Source organism: Oncorhynchus mykiss, chromosome 27 (genome assembly GCF_057628025.1).
Source record: "Oncorhynchus mykiss isolate SJ-2025 chromosome 27, ASM5762802v1, whole genome shotgun sequence".
In the NCBI taxonomy this organism is placed as follows: Eukaryota; Metazoa; Chordata; class Actinopteri; order Salmoniformes; family Salmonidae; genus Oncorhynchus; species Oncorhynchus mykiss.
The window spans coordinates 41,235,001-41,252,500 of record NC_143048.1 but is presented as its reverse complement, the minus strand read 5'-3'; the positions used below and the strand labels follow the sequence as shown (position 1 = coordinate 41,252,500).

Genomic DNA, 17,500 nt, shown 5'->3' with positions numbered 1-17,500 from the left:
TCAGGCTACGATTTGTGTAAAGTGACATTATAAAACAGCCTCTCGTGACAAGCACACACGCTGACACACACTGACACACACATAAAGTCACGCAAGTAAAACACTCTCAGACATCAGAAATGGAGGAGGGAACTCTGAACTCTTCTCCTCTGATCTTCATGTTTTATCACCTAAAGCCACATACATTTACTTCTGGTCTGTAGAGATCAGTCAGAAGAAAAACAGCCACTCCACTCTCAAAATCTGTCACTTCAGATTAGATTTACAGTACCAGTTAAAAATGTGGACAGACGTACTCATTCAAGGTTTTTTCTTTATTTTTACTATTTTCTACATTGTAGAATAATAGTGAAGACATCAAAACTATGAAATAACACATATGGAATCATGTAGTAACCAAAAAAGTATTAAACATTTCAAAATATATTTTAGATTTTAGATTCTTCAAAGTAGCCACTCTTTCCCACATATGCTGAGCACTTGTTGGCTGCTCTGCGGTCCAACTCATCCCAAACCATCTTAATTGGGTTGAGGTCGGGTGATTGTGGAGACTAGGTCATCTGATGCAGCACTCCATCACTCTTCTTGTTGGTCAAATAGGCCTTACACATCCAGGAAGTGTGTTGGGTCATTGTCCTGTTGAAAAATAAAGCGCAAACCAGATGGGATGGCGTATCGCTGCAGAATGCTGTGGTAGCCATGCTGGTTAAGTGTGCCTTGAATTCTAAAGAAATCACTGACAGTGTCACCAGCAAAGCACCCCCACACCATCACACCTCCTCCTCCATGCTTCACGGTGGGAACCACACATGCGTGTTCACCTACTCTGCGTCTCACAAAGACACGTCGGTTGGTACTAAAAATGTCAAATTTGGACTCATCAGACCAAAGAACAGATTTCCACCGGTCTAATGTCCATTGCTCATGTTTCTTGGCCCAAGAAAGTCTCTTCTTATTATTGGCGTCCTTTAGTAGTGGTTTCCTTGCAGTAATTTGACCCTGAAGACCTGATTCACACAGTCTCCTCTGAACAGTTGATGTTGAGATGTGTCCGTTACTTGAACTCTGTGAAGCATTTATTTGGGCTGCAATTTCTGAGGCTGGTAACTCTAATGAACTTATCCTCTGCAGCAGAGGTAACTCTGGCTCTTCCTTTCATGTGGCAGGCCTCATGAGAGCCAGTTTCATCATAGTGCTTGATGGTTTTTGCAACTGCACTTGAAGGAACTTTCAAAGTTCTTGACATTTTCCGCATTGACTGACCTCCATGTCTTAAAGTAATGATAGACTGTCATTTTTCTTTGCTTATTTGAGCTGTTCTTGCCATAATATGGACTTAGTCTTTTACCAAATAGGGATATCTTCTGTATACCAACCCTACCTTGTCACAACACAACTGATTGGCTAAAATGCATTAAGAAGGAATGAAATTCCACAAATTAACTTTTAACAAGGTACACCTGTTAATTGAAATGTATTTCAGGTGACTACCTCACGAAGCTGGTTGAGAGAATGTCAAGTGTGTGCAAAGCTGTCAACAAGGCAAAGAGTGACTACTTTGAAGAATCAAAAATATAACATATTTTTATTTGTTTAACAGTTTATTTCATAGTTGTGATGTCTTCACTATTATTCTACAATGTAGAAAATAGTTTTAAAAAAATAAACAAAACCCCTGGAATGAGTAGGTGTGTCCAAACTGTTGACTGGTACTGTATATTTACAAATAAAGTATGTGGGATTGGAAATAATGTAGACAATTACATTGATGGAATGTTAGGAATATTATGAATAAATGACTAAACAATATTCTAATTTTAAATGGAACTGTAACTAAGTAAACGTATATCAAATCAAATCAAATGTATTTATATAGCCCTTCGTACATCAGCTGATATCTCAAAGTGCTGTACAGAAACCCAGCCTAAAACCCCAAACAGCAAGCAATGCAGGTGTAGAAGCACGGTGGCTAGGAAAAACTCCCTAGAAAGGCCAAAACCTAGGAAGAAACCAGGCTATGTGGGGTGGCCAGTCCTCTTCTGGCTGTGCCGGGTGGAGATTATAACAGAACATGGCCAAGATGTTCAAATGTTCATAAATTACCAGCATGGTCGAATAATAATAAGGCAGAACAGTTGAAACTGGAGCAGCAGCACGGTCAGGTGGACTGGGGACAGCAAGGAGTCATCATGTCAGGTAGTCCTGGGGCATGGTCCTAGGGCTCAGGTCCTCCGAGAGAGAGAAAGAAAGAGAGAAGGAGAGAATTAGAGAACACACACTTAGATTCACACAGGACACCGAATAGGACAGGAGAAGTACTCCAGATATAACAAACTTCCCTAGCCCCCCCGACACATAAACTACTGCAGCATAAATACTGGAGGCTTATACTCTGTTTTATTATATCTGATTAACATTATGAGTTCATAAGAAGGGATTGTGTGACACGAACAAGGAGTAATTAAACATAACAAACACCATTCCAAACTAGTCTGGAGAGGAGTGGGTTAAGTAAGCAGATAGGGTCGTTAACCTATGGTTGAACCGACGAAACTGAGCTCTGGGGTGTTTTAGATAAGGCAGTGCGTGCATTCCTAGGTTTTCTGTTAATTAGAACTGTCAGCTAAGTGGTTATCGATAATGGTGAGGGCTCAAGAGTTAATTAAGTTATGTTGTGTGACCTGTGAGTGTGTTAGTGAGTTGGAATGAACTTTTAAACTCACTTAATTCTAGGTCGGGAGGAGGGGATTCATTCTAGAAGCAATGAAATGACGTCATGTTATTGTATATGAACTGTTGCTTGTGGTAACGTGGTAGCGAGCTCCGAGAATAAATACTATTATCTATTATTGATAAGACTGGTCTCCGTCTATTTTATGCAAACAAGAATCTTACAAATTCTCATAAAATAGATTAAGGGAATTCAATTAATGAAAACATATTGGAATAACAAAATTACAGTAACATGGAAGCTACAATCTATCTGCACTATTAAAGCTGATTTACCCCCCCTCCCCATAGCTTTTTCTAAAGGTTTTCTGACATACAACACTGTCCAACAACACTAGTAGCACTAGACACTATAATAAAACACTATAATAGAAATATGTATAATAACTAGTGTTCTTGCTGACACAAGCACACTAATTAACCTATATTGTAGCCCATTGTAAAGGAATGAGATTTGTTCCACTGACTTACATTAGCTATTGTGAAAACCAAATAAGTTCAACAGATGTGTGGAGGCCAAAATGCTGACTGGAGCCTTCATTTGAGCCTATTTGAATTATTGTTCATTGAGATACATAAAATATACCACCAAAAGTTTAACTTGGGGGCCATATTTCCTGACATTTTACGTAGTATAACATAATTCATTACATCTTTTGGCTATTTCATGCATTTAAAAAAAATACATCTGTTTTACTTTTTGTCAAATTTAGTTTTCCAGGTTTTGTTTTTCCCAGGTTCATAGTTTTCCTAGTTTTTTCAGGTTCACTATCAAAATGAGATGTTGTATGTCCACAACTATTCTTAAAGGAGAAGTGCAGTAAAAACATAGATTTTACAGTTTTTATTTATTTAATATATTCCACACTATGAGCTTGAAATAACACTCAATATTTTTGAAAATTATGAAAATAAAACAATGCCTGGAATTTCATCCTGATCAGGTGGGATGTCGTTTTTGGACAATGACCTTTCATCTTTGTTTTGCATATGAATCGTCCTACTTTGGAGGGGTAGGCCCTAGTGTCTAGACAATCCTATCCGCCAATCAGGGCTGTGTATGTAAATGTATTTACATCTGTATCAACACACGATCAGACGGAGCATTTTAATTGCAAAAGGAGACTCATGAAAGTTGTTGAGTTAATGAGTTATTTTCATGAAATAAACACACATAGTTTATTTATTAGACATATAGTGATGATTTTAAAAATATTAAATAAACTGCATGGGGGCTTTAAACCCTGTGACCACTAGAAAGAGACCTCTTGTTTGGCTAGCAGCATTTCTATACATGTGATGGCAGAGTTGCAAAAGTATATGATCACCTGATTGACAGGCTACAAATCATCATGATGCCAGGCTGGCCTACTTTGGAGTCAACAATTACACTTTTCCCCAATTGTTTACACACTAAAACTGGCCCATAGGCACAATGACCCAAACCTGTAACTAATTTAGTAGAACCAGACAACAAATCTGCAATACTACTGACACATGTTCTGCTTTACACTCAGATTGCAATTCTATAACAAACATTTGGCAAAACACAACACACAATTCTCTACCTTTGGCACAACCTTCCCAACTAAAATCTGTTTTGTGCAAATGAAAAACAACACTGTTCAACAAGCTAAGCTCAATTACCAATTGACCACTTTCACTCTTCACATGTGCAAACACTAGTTATGCGTAAATGTTCACTTTGCAATCAGACCTTTGGTATGGATAAAAAGGCCACAGGGGAGTATTCCTGTGTTTGGAGAACAATGGAAGTGAACTTGGCAGAGAGAGGTAGAGATAGAGGTGGAGGGGGAGGTACAGTAGAGGTGGAGGTGGAGGTAGAGGTGGAGGGGGAGGTACAGTAGAGGTGGAGGTGGAGGTAGAGGTGGAGGGGGAGGTACAGTAGAGGTGGAGGTGGAGGTAGAAAAGGTGGAGGTGGAAGAGGTGGAGGTAGAGGTGGAGGTATAAGAGGTGGAGGTAGAAAAGGTGGAGGTAGAAGAGGTGGAGATAGTGGAGGTAGAGGTAGAAGAGGTGGAGGTAGAGGTAGAAGAGGTAGAGGTAGACGAGGTAGAGGTAGAAGAGGTAGAGGTAGAAAAGGTAGAGGTAGAAGAGGTAGAGGTAGAAGAGGTGGAGGTGGAGGTAGAAGAGGTGGAGGTAGAAGAGGTGGAGGTAGAAGTAGAAGAGGTGGAGGTAGAGGTGGAGGTAGAAGAGGTGGAGGTAGAGGTAGAAGAGGTGGATGTGGAAGAGGTGGAGGTGGAGGTAGATTTAGAAGAGGTGGAGGTAGAAGAGGTAGAGGTAGAAGAGATGGAGGTAGAGGAGGTGGAGGTAGAAGAGGTGGAGGTAGTTGGAGGTGTAGGTAGCTGTAGAGGTAGAGGTGGAGGTAGAAGAGGTGGAGGTAGAGGTAGAAGAGGTGGAGGTAGAGGTAGAAGAGGTGGAGGTAGCGGTAGAAGAGGTGGAGGTAGAGGTAGAAGAGGTGGGGGTGGAGGTAGAAGAGGTGGAGGTGGAGGTGGAGGTTGAAGAGGTGGAGGTAGAGGTGGAGGTGAAGGTAGAGGTGGAGGTAGAAGAGGTAGAGGTAGAAGAGGTGGAGGTAGAGTAGAGGTAGAAGAGGTGGAGGTGGAGGTAGAAGAGGTGGAGGTGGAGGTTGAAGAGGTGGAGGTAGAGGTGGAGGTGAAGGTAGAAGTGGAGGTAGAAGAGGTAGAGGTAGAAGAGGTGGAGGTTTTGGTAGAGGTAGAAGAGGTGGAGGTAGAAGAGTTGGAGGTAGAAGAAGTAGAGGTAGAGGTAGAAGAGGTGGAGGTAGTGGAGGTGGAGGTAGAGGTAGAAGAGGTGGAGGTAGAGGTAGAAGAGCTGGAGGTAGAAGAGGTGGAGGTAGAGTAGAGGTAGAAGAGGTGGAGGTAGAGGTAGAAAAGGTGGGGGTGGAGGTAGAAGAGGTAGAGGTAGAAGATGTGGAGGTTTTGGTAGAGGTAGAAGAGGTGGAGGTAGAAGAGGTGGAGGTAGAAGAGTTGGAGGTAGAAGAAGTAGAGGTAGAGGTAGAAGAGGTGGAGGTAGTGGAGGTAGAGGTAGAAGAGGTAGAGGTAGAAGAGTGGAGGTGGAAGGGGTAGAGGTAGAGGTGGAGGTAGAGGTAGAGGTAGAGGTAGAAGAGGTGGAGGCAGAGGTAGAAGAGGTGGAGGTAGAGGTAGAAGAGGTGGAGGTAGAGGTAGAAGAGTGGAGGTAGAAGAGGTGGAGGCAGAGGTAGAAGAGGTGGAGGTAGAAAAGGTGGAGGTGGAAGAGGTGGAGGTAGAGGTGGAGGTATAAGAGGTGGAGGTAGAAAAGGTGGAGGTAGAAGAGGTGGAGGTGGAGGTAGAAGAGGTGGAGGTAGAAGAGGTGGAGGTAGAAGAGGTGGAGGTGGAGGTAGAAGAGGTGGAGGTAGAGGTAGAAGAGGTGGAGGTAGAAGAGGTGGAGGTGGAGGTAGAAGAGGTGGAGGTAGAAGAGATGGAGGTGGAGGTAGAAGAGATGGAGGTGGAGGTAGAAGAGGTGGAGGTAGAGTTGGAGGTGTAGGTAGCCGTAGAGGTAGAGGTAGAGGTGGAGGTAGAAGAGTTAGAAGTGGAGGTAGAAGAGGTGGAGGTGGAGGTAGAGGTAGAAGAGGTGGAGGTAGAGGTAGAAGAGGTGGGGGTGGAGGTAGTAGAGGTGGAGGTGGAGGTAGAAGAGGTGGAGGTATAAGAGGTGGAGGTAGAAGAGGTAGAGGTAGAGGTAGAAGAGGTGGAGATAGTGGAGGTGGAGGTAGAGGTAGAAGAGGTGGAGGTAGAGGTAGAAGAGGAAGAGGTAGACGAGGTAGAGGTAGAAGAGGTAGAGGTAGAAAAGGTAGAGGTAGAAGAGGTAGAGGTAGAAGAGGTGGAGGTGGAGGTAGAAGAGGTGGAGGTAGAAGAGGTGGAGGTAGAAGAGGTGGAGGTAGAGGTAGAAGAGGTGGAGGTAGAGGTGGAGGTAGAAGAGGTGGAGGTAGAGGTAGAAGAGGTGGATGTGGAAGAGGTGGAGGTGGAGGTAGATTTAGAAGAGGTGGAGGTAGAAGAGGTAGAGGTATAAGAGATGGAGGTAGAGGAGGTGGAGGTAGAAGAGGTGGAGGTGGAGGTAGAAGAGATGGAGGTGGAGGTAGAAGAGATGGAGGTGGAGGTAGAAGAGGTGGGGGTAGAGTTGGAGGTGTAGGTAGCCGTAGAGGTAGAGGTAGAGGTGGAGGTAGAAGAGGTAGAAGTGGAGGTAGAAGAGGTGCAGGTGGAGGTAGAGGTAGAAGAGGTGGAGGTAGAGGTAGAAGAGGTGGGGGTGGAGGTAGTAGAGGTGGAGGTGGAGGTAGAAGAGGTGGAGGTGGAGGTAGAAGAGGTGGAGGTAGAAGAGGTGGAGGTAGAAGAGGTAGAGGTAGAGGTAGAAGAGGTGGAGATAGTGGAGGTGGAGGTAGAGGTAGAAGAGGTGGAGGTAGAGGTAGAAGAGGTAGAGGTAGACGAGGTAGAGGTAGAAGAGGTAGAGGTAGAAAAGGTAGAGGTAGAAGAGGTAGAGGTAGAAGAGGTGGAGGTGGAGGTAGAAGAGGTGGAGGTAGAAGAGGTGGAGGTAGAAGAGGTGGAGGTAGAGGTAGAAGAGGTGGAGGTAGAGGTGGAGGTAGAAGAGATGGAGGTAGAGGTAGAAGAGGTGGATGTGGAAGAGGTGGAGGTGGAGGTAGATTTAGAAGAGGTGGAGGTAGAAGAGGTGGAGGTAGTTGGAGGTGTAGGTAGCTGTAGAGGTAGAGGTAGAGGTGGAGGTAGAAGAGGTGGAGGTAGAGGTAGAAGAGGTGGAGGTAGAGGTAGAAGAGGTGGAGGTAGAGGTAGAAGAGGTGGGGGTGGAGGTAGAAGAGGTGGAGGTGGAGGTTGAAGAGGTGGAGGTAGAGGTGGAGGTGAAGGTAGAGGTGGAGGTAGAAGAGGTAGAGGTAGAAGAGGTGGAGGTAGAGTAGAGGTAGAAGAGGTGGAGGTGGAGGTAGAAGAGGTGGGGGTGGAGGTAGAAGAGGTGGAGGTGGAGGTTGAAGAGGTGGAGGTAGAGGTGGAGGTGAAGGTAGAGGTGGAGGTAGAAGAGGTAGAGGTAGAAGAGGTGGAGGTTTTGGTAGAGGTAGAAGAGGTGGAGGTAGAAGAGTTGGAGGTAGAAGAGTTGGAGGTAGAAGAAGTAGAGGTAGAGGTAGAAGAGGTGGAGGTAGTGGAGGTGGAGGTAGAGGTAGAAGAGGTGGAGGTAGAGGTAGAAGAGCTGGAGGTAGAAGAGGTGGAGGTAGAGTAGAGGTAGAAGAGGTGGAGGTAGAGTTAGAAGAGGTGGGGGTGGAGGTAGAAGAGGTAGAGGTAGAAGATGTGGAGGTTTTGGTAGAGGTAGAAGAGGTGGAGGTAGAAGAGGTGGAGGTAGAAGAGTTGGAGGTAGAAGAAGTAGAGGTAGAGGTAGAAGAGGTGGAGGTAGTGGAGGTAGAGGTAGAAGAGGTAGAGGTAGAAGAGGTGGAGGTAGAGGTAGAAGAGGTGGAGGTAGTGGAGGTAGAGGTGGAGGTAGAAGAGCTGGAGGTAGAAGAGGTGGAGGTAGAGTTGGAGGTGTAGGTAGAGGTAGAGGTGGAGGTAGAAGAGGTGGAGGTAGAGGTAGAAGAGGTGGAGGTACAGGTAGAAGAGGTGGAGGTAGAGGTAGAAGAGGTGGGGGTGGAGGTAGAAGAGGTGGAGGTGGAGGTTGAAGAGGTGGAGGTAGAGGTGGAGGTAGAAGAGGTAGAGGTAGAAGAGGTGGAGGTAGAGGTAGAAGAGGTGGAGGTAGAAGAGGTGGAGGTAGAGGTAGAAGAGGTGGAGGTAGAGGTAGAGGTAGAAGAGGTGGTTTTAGAGGTAGAAGAGGTGGATGTGGAAGAGGTGGAGGTGGAGGTAGATTTAGAAGAGGTGGAGTTAGAGGTGGAGGTAAAAGAGGTAGAGATGTACGTAGAAGAGGTGGCTACATATAGTAGAGAGGCTATAAAAGTAGCGAGGCTACATACAGTAGTGAGGCTATAAAAGTAGCGAGGCTACATACAGACACCGGTTAGTCAGGCTGATTGAGGTAGTATGTACATGTAGATATGGTTAAAGTGACTATCATATATCATGAACAGAGAGTAGCAGTAGGGTAAAAGAGGGGTTGCCATGCGGTAGTAGAGAGTATAGTCTATCACTGGGGTCTTTGACCATTTTTAGGGCCTTCCTTTGACACCATCTGGTGTAGAGGTCCTAAGCAGGCAGCTTAGCTGGGCCGTATGCACTACCCTCTGTAGTGCCTTTTTTTATTTTATTTATTTCACCTTTATTTAACCAGGTAGGCTAGTTGAGAACAAGTTCGCATTTGCAACTGCGACCTGGCCATTGCGGTCGGAGGCCGAGCAATTTCCGTACCAGGCAGTGATGCAACCGGTCAGGATGCTCTCGATGTTGGAGCTGTAGAACCTTTTGAGGATCTCAGGACCCATGCCAAATCTTTTTAGTTTCCTGAGGGGGAATAGGCTTTGTCGTGCCCTCTTCACGACTGTCTTGTTGTGTTTGGACCATTCTAGTTTGTTGTTGATGTGGAACTTGAAGCTCTCAACCTGCTTCACTATAGCCCCGCCGATGAGAATGGGGGTGTGTTCGGTCCTCCTTTTCCTGTAGTCCACAATCATCTCCTTAGTCTTGGATAGGTTGTTATTCTGGCACCACCCGGCCAGGTCTCTGACCTCCTCCCTATAGGCTGTCTCGTCGTTGTCGGTGATCAGGCCTACCACTGTTGTGTCGTCTGCAAACTTAATGGTGTTGGAGTCGTGCCTGGCCATGCAGTCGTGGGTGAACAGGGAGTACAGGAGTGGACTGAGTACACACCCCTGGGGGGGCTCCAGTATTGAGGATCAGCGTGGCAGATGTGTTGCTACCTACCCTCACCACCTGGGGGCGGCCCGTCAGGAAGTCCAGGATCCAGTTGCAGAGGGAGGTGTTTAGTCCCAGGATCCTTAGCTCAGTGATGAGCTTTGAGGGTACTATGGTGTTGAACGCTGAGCTGTAGTCAATGAATAGCATTCTCACATAAGTGTTCCTTTTGTCCAGGTGGGAAAGGGCAGTGTGGAGTGCAATAGAGATTGCGTCATCTGTGGATCTGTTTGGGTGGTATGCAAATTGGAGTGGGTCTAGGGTTTCTGGGATAATGGTGTTGATGTGAGCCATGACCAGCCTTTCAAAGCACTTCATGGCTACAAACGTGAGTGCTACGGGTTTGTAGTCATTTAGGCAGGTTGCCTTTGTGTTCTTGGGCACAGGGACTATGGTGGTCTGCTTGAAACATGCTGGTATTACAGACTCAATCAGGGACATGTTGAAAATGTCAGTGAAGACACCTGCCAGTTGGTCAGCACATGCCCAGAGCACACTTCCTGGTTATCCGTCTGGCCCCGTAGCCTTGTGTATGTTGACCTGTTTAAAGGTCTTACTCACGTTGGCCATGGAGAGCGTGATCACACAGTCGTCTGGAACAGCTGATGCTCTCATGCATGCCTCAGTGTTGCTTGCCTCGAGGCAAGCATAGAAGTGATTTATCTCATCTGGTAGGCTCGTGTCACTGGGCAGCTCGCGGCTGTGCTTCCCTTTGTAGTCAGTAATAGTTTGCAAGCCCTGCCACATAAGACGAGCATCAGAGCCGGTGTAGTATGATTCCATCTTAGCCCTGTATTGACGCTTTGCCTGTTTGATGGTTCGTCGCAGGGCATAGCAGGATTTCTTGTAAGCCTCCGGGTTAGAGTCCCGCACCTTGAAGACGGCGGCTCTACCCTTTAGCTAATTGCAAATGTTGCCTGTAATCCATGGCTTCTGGTTGGGGTATGTACGTACAGTCACTGTGGGGATGACATCCTCGATGCACTTATTGATAAAGCCAGTGACTGATGTGGTGTACTCCTCAATGCCATCGGAAGAATCCCGGAACATGTTCCAGTCTGTGATGGCAAAACAGTCCTGTATTTTAGCATCTGCTTCATCTGGCCACTTTTTATTGACCGAGTCACTGGGGCTTCCTGCTTTAATTTTTGCTTGTAAGCAGGAATCAGGAGAATAGAGTTGTGGTCAGATTTACCAAATGGAGGGCGAGGGAGAGCTTTGTACGTGTCTCTGTGTGTGGAGTACAGGTGTTCTAGAATTGTTTTCCCTCTGGTTGCACATTTAACATTTTGATAGAAATTCGGTAGAACTGATTTAAGTTTCCCTGCATTAAAGTCTCCGGCCACTAGGAGCGCCGCCTCTGTGTGAGTAGTTTCCTGTTTGCTTATTTCCTTATACAGCTGACTGAGTGCGGTCTTAGTGCCAGCATCTGTCTGTGGTGGTAAATAAACAGCCACGAAAAGTATAGCTGAAAACTCTCTAGGCAAGTAGTGTGGCCTGCAATTTATCACAATATACTCTACTTCAGGTGAGCAAAATCAAGAGACTTCCTTAGATTTCGTGCACCAGCTGTTGTTTACAAATATGCAGAGACCGTCCCTCCTCGTCTTACCGGAGTGTGCTGTTCTGTCCTGCCAGTGCAGCGTGTATCCCGCTAGCTGAATATCCATGTCGTCATTCAGCCACGATTCCGTGAAACATAGGATATTACAGTTTTTGATGTTCCGTTGGTAGGGTATTCGTGATCGTACCTCGTCTAATTTCTTGTCCAATGATTGCACGTTGGCGAGTAATGTTGACGGTAACGGCAGCTTTCCCACTCGCCTTCTGCGGGTCCTCACGAGACATCCGGCTCTGTGGCCTCTGTACCTGCGCCTCTTCCGCTTGCAAATAACGGGGATGTCGGCCCTTTCGGGTGTTTGGAGAATGTCTTGTGCGTCCTGCTTGTTGTAGAAAAAATCTTTGTCTAATCCGAGGTGAGTGATCGCTGACCTGATACCCAGATGCTATTTTTTGTCGTAAGATACGTTTGCGGAAACATTATGTACAAAATAAGTTACAAATAACGTGAAAAAAAACACATAATAGGACAATTGGTTGGGTGCCCTTAAAACCGCTGCCATTTCTTCCAGCGCCATTTTAGAAGAGGTGGAGGTAGTGGAGGTGGAGGTAGAAGAGGTGGAGGTAGAAGAGGTGGAGGTGGAAGGGGTGGAGGTGGAGGTAATGGAGGTGGAGGTGGAAGAGGTGGAGGTGGAGGTAGTGGAGGTGGAAGTGGAGGTAGAAGAGGTGGAGGTAGAAGAGGTGGAGGTGGAAGAGGTGGAGGTGGAAGAGGTAGAGGTGGAGGTAGAGGTAGTGGAGGTGGAGGTGGAAGAGGTGGAGGTGGAGGTAGAGTTGGAGGTACAGTAAAGGCAAAGGTAGAAATGGAGGTAAAAGAGGTGGAGGTAGAGTTGGAGGTACAGTAGAGGCAGAGGTAGAAGTGGACGTGGAGGTAGAAGAGGAGGTGGAGGTAGAAGAGGTAGAGGTGGAGTTGGAGGTACAGTAGAGGCAGAGGTAGAAGTGGACGTGGAGGTAGAAGAGGTGGAGGTGGAGGTAGAGGTACAGTAGAGGCAGAGGTAGAAGTGGAGGTAGAAGAGGTGGAGGTAGAACTGGACGTGGAGGTAAAAGAGGTGGAGGTAGAGCTGGAGGTACAGTAGAGGCAGAGGTAGAAGTGGACATGGAGGTAGAAGAGGTTGAGGTGGAGGTAGAGGAGGAGGTGGAGGTAGAAGAGGTTGAGGTGGAGGTAGAAGAGGTTGAGGTGGAGGTGGAGGTAGAAAAGGTTGAGGTGGAAGTAGAGGTGGAGGTGGAGGTAGAAGAGGTGGAGGTAGAAGTGGAGGTGGAGGTAGAAGAGGTGGAGGTAGTGGAGGTGGAGGTAGAGGTAAAGGTGGAGGTACAGTAGAGGTGGAGGTAGAAGAGGTGGAAGGTAGTAGAGGTAGAGGTGGAGGTAGTAGAGGTAGAGGTAGAGGTGGAGGTACAAGAAGTGGAGGTAGAAGAGGTGGAGGTAGTAGAGGTAGAGGTGGAGGTGAACCAAGAACAAGGAGAGTAATCTCTGATTAAAATATAGGCATCTATGGTGTACAATGTGGTCAACCATGGTTTGACCTTGAGAGAGGCTGGGCAGCGAGTGCTGCCCAATATGAGCCACTTTACCGTAGCATCCATCATACAGACGTTCCACAATGAGAATAGGTTTGTACTACAGACATTGGACCTCTCTACTACTTTTACTACTTGACAGTAGTACAACATAATGCACAGTAAAGACTGTAGATTCCAATACGTACCGTAAAGGCAACAAATTCAATGTTTCATTACTGTGTTGCTGTATGTATGACATTGGGAGCTATACTACTTCGTAACATGTTTATCTGGGTATACTGTATTACTGTAGTGTTTACTGTACTGTATGCTATTTAGTTTTTTGTAGATCTGAAAGACGACCACCACGTGGTGGTAGAACGTGTTTATTTACAGGAGAACAGGAATCTGACATTGTGCAAACAAACGGTGGTTGAACATAAGGCCATTAAGACGGTGGGAAATCCAACAACAGATGATTGAAAACCCTGCCATCTTCCATAACGTCAGAGTGAGTTTATCAACCACAGCCGGCATCCTTCAGAAACACCATCTCCGGATGAAGCACATCTACAGAGTCCCATTTGAAAGGAATTCCCAAAGAGTGAAGGATAAACAGTACGGAATATGTGCAAGTAAACCATGTAGTATTACTACACTGCTGAAACATCAGAGACTCGTTGATTTTTGCCAGTGAACTTTACTATACACCCATTACAGTATTTACACACATTTCAGAGAATCGTGGAGTTGGATGCCCGTCCCCCAGGAACTCATATTGATAGATGAGACTGGATTCAATTTAGGCGAAGACGAGGAGGAGAGGAAGGAACATCATTGGTCAACGCGCCATCATTGAGGTACCTGGCCAGCACGGGGGAAATGTCACTATATGCACAGCTATGAGCCACAATGGGGTCCTCCACTGCCTTGCCACCCTTGGACCATACAACACTGCCCCATCTCTTTAATGTCCTGAACACCTTACATGACAATGTTTTTCAGCCAGAGCAGAAAGGGCCATATGACCCTGAGCAGCTAATGTTATGCTCTAATTTGGTACAACAGGAGTTTCCATTGGGCTGCTCAGATCCACAACTGCTTTAATGACCATCCAAGGTTTACAGTTCTATATCTCCCACCATATTCCCCATTTCTCAACCCCATTGAGGAGTTGTTTTCAGCATGGCGGTGGAAGGTGTATGATCTCAAACCCCATGAACATATGGCCCTTCTCCAGGCCACGGAGGAGCCCTGTGGTGACGTTCCAGTCCTGTCAGGGGTGGATGCGTCATGCCAGAAGATATTTTCCCCTGCTGTCTGGCCAAGGAGAATATTTGCCTGTGATGTTGATCATAATCTGTTGGCCGGACCGAAACAACAGATGTGACGGATTTTTGTTTTCGCAATAAAGTATTTCTTTCTTGACTTATCTATTCCGCACAATTGATCTAACGTACAGCACAGTAGTACAAATAGCACTATTTTTCTTCCTTTGCATACGTAAATACATTTACTGTATGGATGCATTTTTACTGTAAGTGTGTTTACGGTACGCTGTTTACTATGTATTGAATCATGTTGAAAAAATAAAACGTACATTTTTTGCATTTGTGTTGCTTTCTTTGTTTGAGTAGACACAAACAGTATACAGTATAACAACAACATCTGAGTCTTTACACTGTAATAGGTTCTGATAGTGGTGTTTTTTTGGAACATGCCACATTAGTGTGATCTCTGTTGTCACTGAGTTAGATTCATTTAATACGTGTCTCATTTGCATCCAGAGTTTCATTTTGAGCGGGGAGTACATGATTTTGATTGCTGTGTTCCATTTTGCAAGATGTCTCTGTGGTTTGGGAAAATTGGCTAACTGTTTTGTGTTTAGAGTTTTGAGTACATGAGATGGTTTCAGCAAACGTGGGTTAACAATCGGTAAAAAGTGTAATTGGGAAGGTTTTTGAGGAACGTCTTAGAAATGACACTTTCCGCATGCTACCCGGCTACCCGACACACATGGATCACACCAACAGGCGTCTTCCTCAGAAAGTGGAGGGAAATATACATCTCAGATTCATTCTTTTGAGAAACAAGCTCAATTTAACTACCACTTTGGTTCGTCTGTGAGCTTCTCAAACAGGACAACCAGTTGTTTGAGCTGCGAGCTCTTGCCGACCAACACACAATATTCTGCTGAAACTAGACAATGAGCGAGGTGCACGCATGTTGATAGGCTACTTCTGCTCCGATTGCTTCCTACTTCAGTCCTACTTCCTCCCCACTTCCTCTCTTCTCCCCTATGTCCTCTCCCCTATGTCCTCTATACTTCCTCTCTACTTCCTCCCCACTTCCTCTCTTCTCCCCTATGTCCTCTATACTTCCTCTCTACGTCCTCCCTACTTCCTCTCTTCTCCCCTATGTCCTCTATACTTCCTCTCTACGTCCTCCCTACTTCCTCTCTTCTCCCCTATGTCCTCTATACTTCCTCTCTACGTCCTCCCTTCTTCCTCTCTTCTCCCCTATGTCCTCTATACTTCCTCTCTACGTCCTCCCTACTTCCTCTCTTCTCCCCTATGTCCTCTATACTTCCTCTCTACGTCCTCCCTACTTCCTCTCTTCTCCCCTATGTCTTCTATACTTCCTCTCTTCTCCCCTATGTCCTCTATACTTCCTCTCTACTTCCTCTCTACTTCCTCCCCACTTCCTCTCTTCTCCCATATGTCCTCTCTACGTCCTCCCTACTTCCTCTCTTCTCCCCTATGTCCTCTATACTTCCTCTCTTCTCCCCTATGTCCTCTATACTTCCTCTCTACTTCCTCTCTACTTCCTCTCCACTCCCCTATGTCCTCTATACTTCCTCTCTACTTCCTCCCTACTTCCTCTCTTCTCCCCTATGTCCTCTATGCTTCCTCTCTACGTCCTCCCTACTTCCTCTCTTCTCCCCTATGTCCTCTATACTTCCTCTCTACGTCTTCCATGCTTCCCCCCACATCCTCCCTACTTCCCCCCTACTTCCTCCCCACATCCTCCCTACATCCTCCCTTCTCCCCCCCCACTTCCCCCCCACATCCTCCCTACTTCCCCCCTACTTCCCCCCCACATCCTCCCTACTTCCCCCCTACTTCCTCCCCACATCCTCCCTACATCGTCCCTACTTCCCCCCTACTTCCTCCCCACTTCCTTCCTACTTCCTCCTCTCCATCAGACCCAGATGTCGTTTTCTCACCGGATTTAAGAGATTTTCCCTATGTAAAAAAAAAGCCACAATCTTAAACTAACAAGGGTTATGCTTTTAGCCTGTTTTTCTAACAAGGGGTACGGCGAACCACCGTGAACCCCCTCCATTCGAGCACTGTGTGTATCAGTGAGTGTGCGTGTGACTGTGTGTGTGTATCAGTGAGAGTGTGTGTGAGTGTGTGTGTGTGTATCAGTGAGTGTGCGTGTGACTGTGTGTGTGTATCAGTGAGTGTGCGTGTGACTGTGTGTGTGTGTGTGTATCAGTGAGTGTGGGTGTGTGTGTGTGTATGTATCAGTGAGTGTGGTTGTAAGTGTGTGCTTGTCAGTATGTTTCTGAATGAGTTCAGTGTGCTCTAACCCAGAGTTCTGTCAAAACCCTTCTTGAAATAACAGAATGTTCTATTCTGCGTTCTAGTTTTCCACGTCATCGCTCCGCATTACTGAGCGTGTGTGTAAATGACTGAGCGTGTGTGTAAATGACTGAGCGTGTGTGTAAATGACTGAGCGTGTGTGTAAATGACTGAGTGTGTTTGTAAATGACTGTGTGTGTGTGTGTGTGTGTGTGTGTGTGACTGAGTGTGTGTGTGTGAATGTACAGTTAGTTTTTCATGTCGCCTAAAGTGCTTCTCTCTTTCGCAGACGACTGATCTGCAGTTTTCTTTGAGAGAGAGATAGGTAGAGAGAGAGAGAGACAGAGAGAGAGAGAGAGGGAGAGTCTGACTGTTAAAACAAGGCCTAGACAAGTGATGTTATAAAATCTAAAGTGTGTAATTGTAAAGGTGTGTATGTTACAGAGAGAGGTGTGTAGGACAGCAGCAGAGCCCTGGCTGTGTGTGTGTGTTACAGAGAGAGGTGTGTAGGACAGCAGCAGAGCCCTGACTGTGTGTGTGTGTTACAGAGAGAGGTGTGTAGGACAGCAGCAGAGCCCTAACTGTGTGTGTGTGTTACAGAGAGAGGTGTGTAGGACAGCAGCAGAGCCCTGACTGTGTGTGTGTGTTACAGAGAGAGGTGTGTAGGACAGCAGCAGAGCCCTGACTGTGTGTGTGTGTTACAGAGAGAGGTGTGTAGGACAGCAGCAGAGCCCTGACTGTGTGTGTGTGTTACAGAGAGAGGTGTGTAGGACAGCAGCAGAGCCCTGACTGTGTGTGTGTGTGTTACAGTGAGAGGTGTGTAGGACAGTAGCAGAGCCCTGACTGTGTGTGTGTTACAGAGAGAGGTGCGTAAGACAGCAGCAGGCCCTGACTGCCACCCTGTCTCTGCTTCGATGCTCTCGTGAGGAGCTAAGAGATGTACAGGGTTTCCTTAGCCAACTGACAGGGGCCTGGGAGGACTGCAGTTCACAGCTACTGGAGAGGAGCAGGGAGTCATATTCAGGTAAGAGCTGCACATACACACACACACACACACACACAAATCAAACTTTATTTGTCACATGCACCGAATACAACAGAAACAGAAATACAACCGTGAAAAACTTACAAGCCCTTAACCAACAGTGCAGTTCAAGAAGAGTTAAGAAAATATACTGTATACCAAATAAA

General features: G+C 46.2%; 1 protein-coding gene across 1 annotated transcript in view; it reads left to right on the top strand.

The window, feature by feature from the left end:
• Positions 1-17,500, top strand: part of lekr1 (Leucine-, glutamate- and lysine-rich protein 1) — a 173,472-nt gene that overhangs the window by 61,277 nt on the left and 94,695 nt on the right. The window contains exon 5 of the mRNA XM_036965369.2: positions 17,170-17,333. Within this exon, the coding sequence (XP_036821264.2) occupies positions 17,170-17,333 (164 nt within the window). The remainder of the gene's footprint in view (positions 1-17,169; positions 17,334-17,500) is intronic.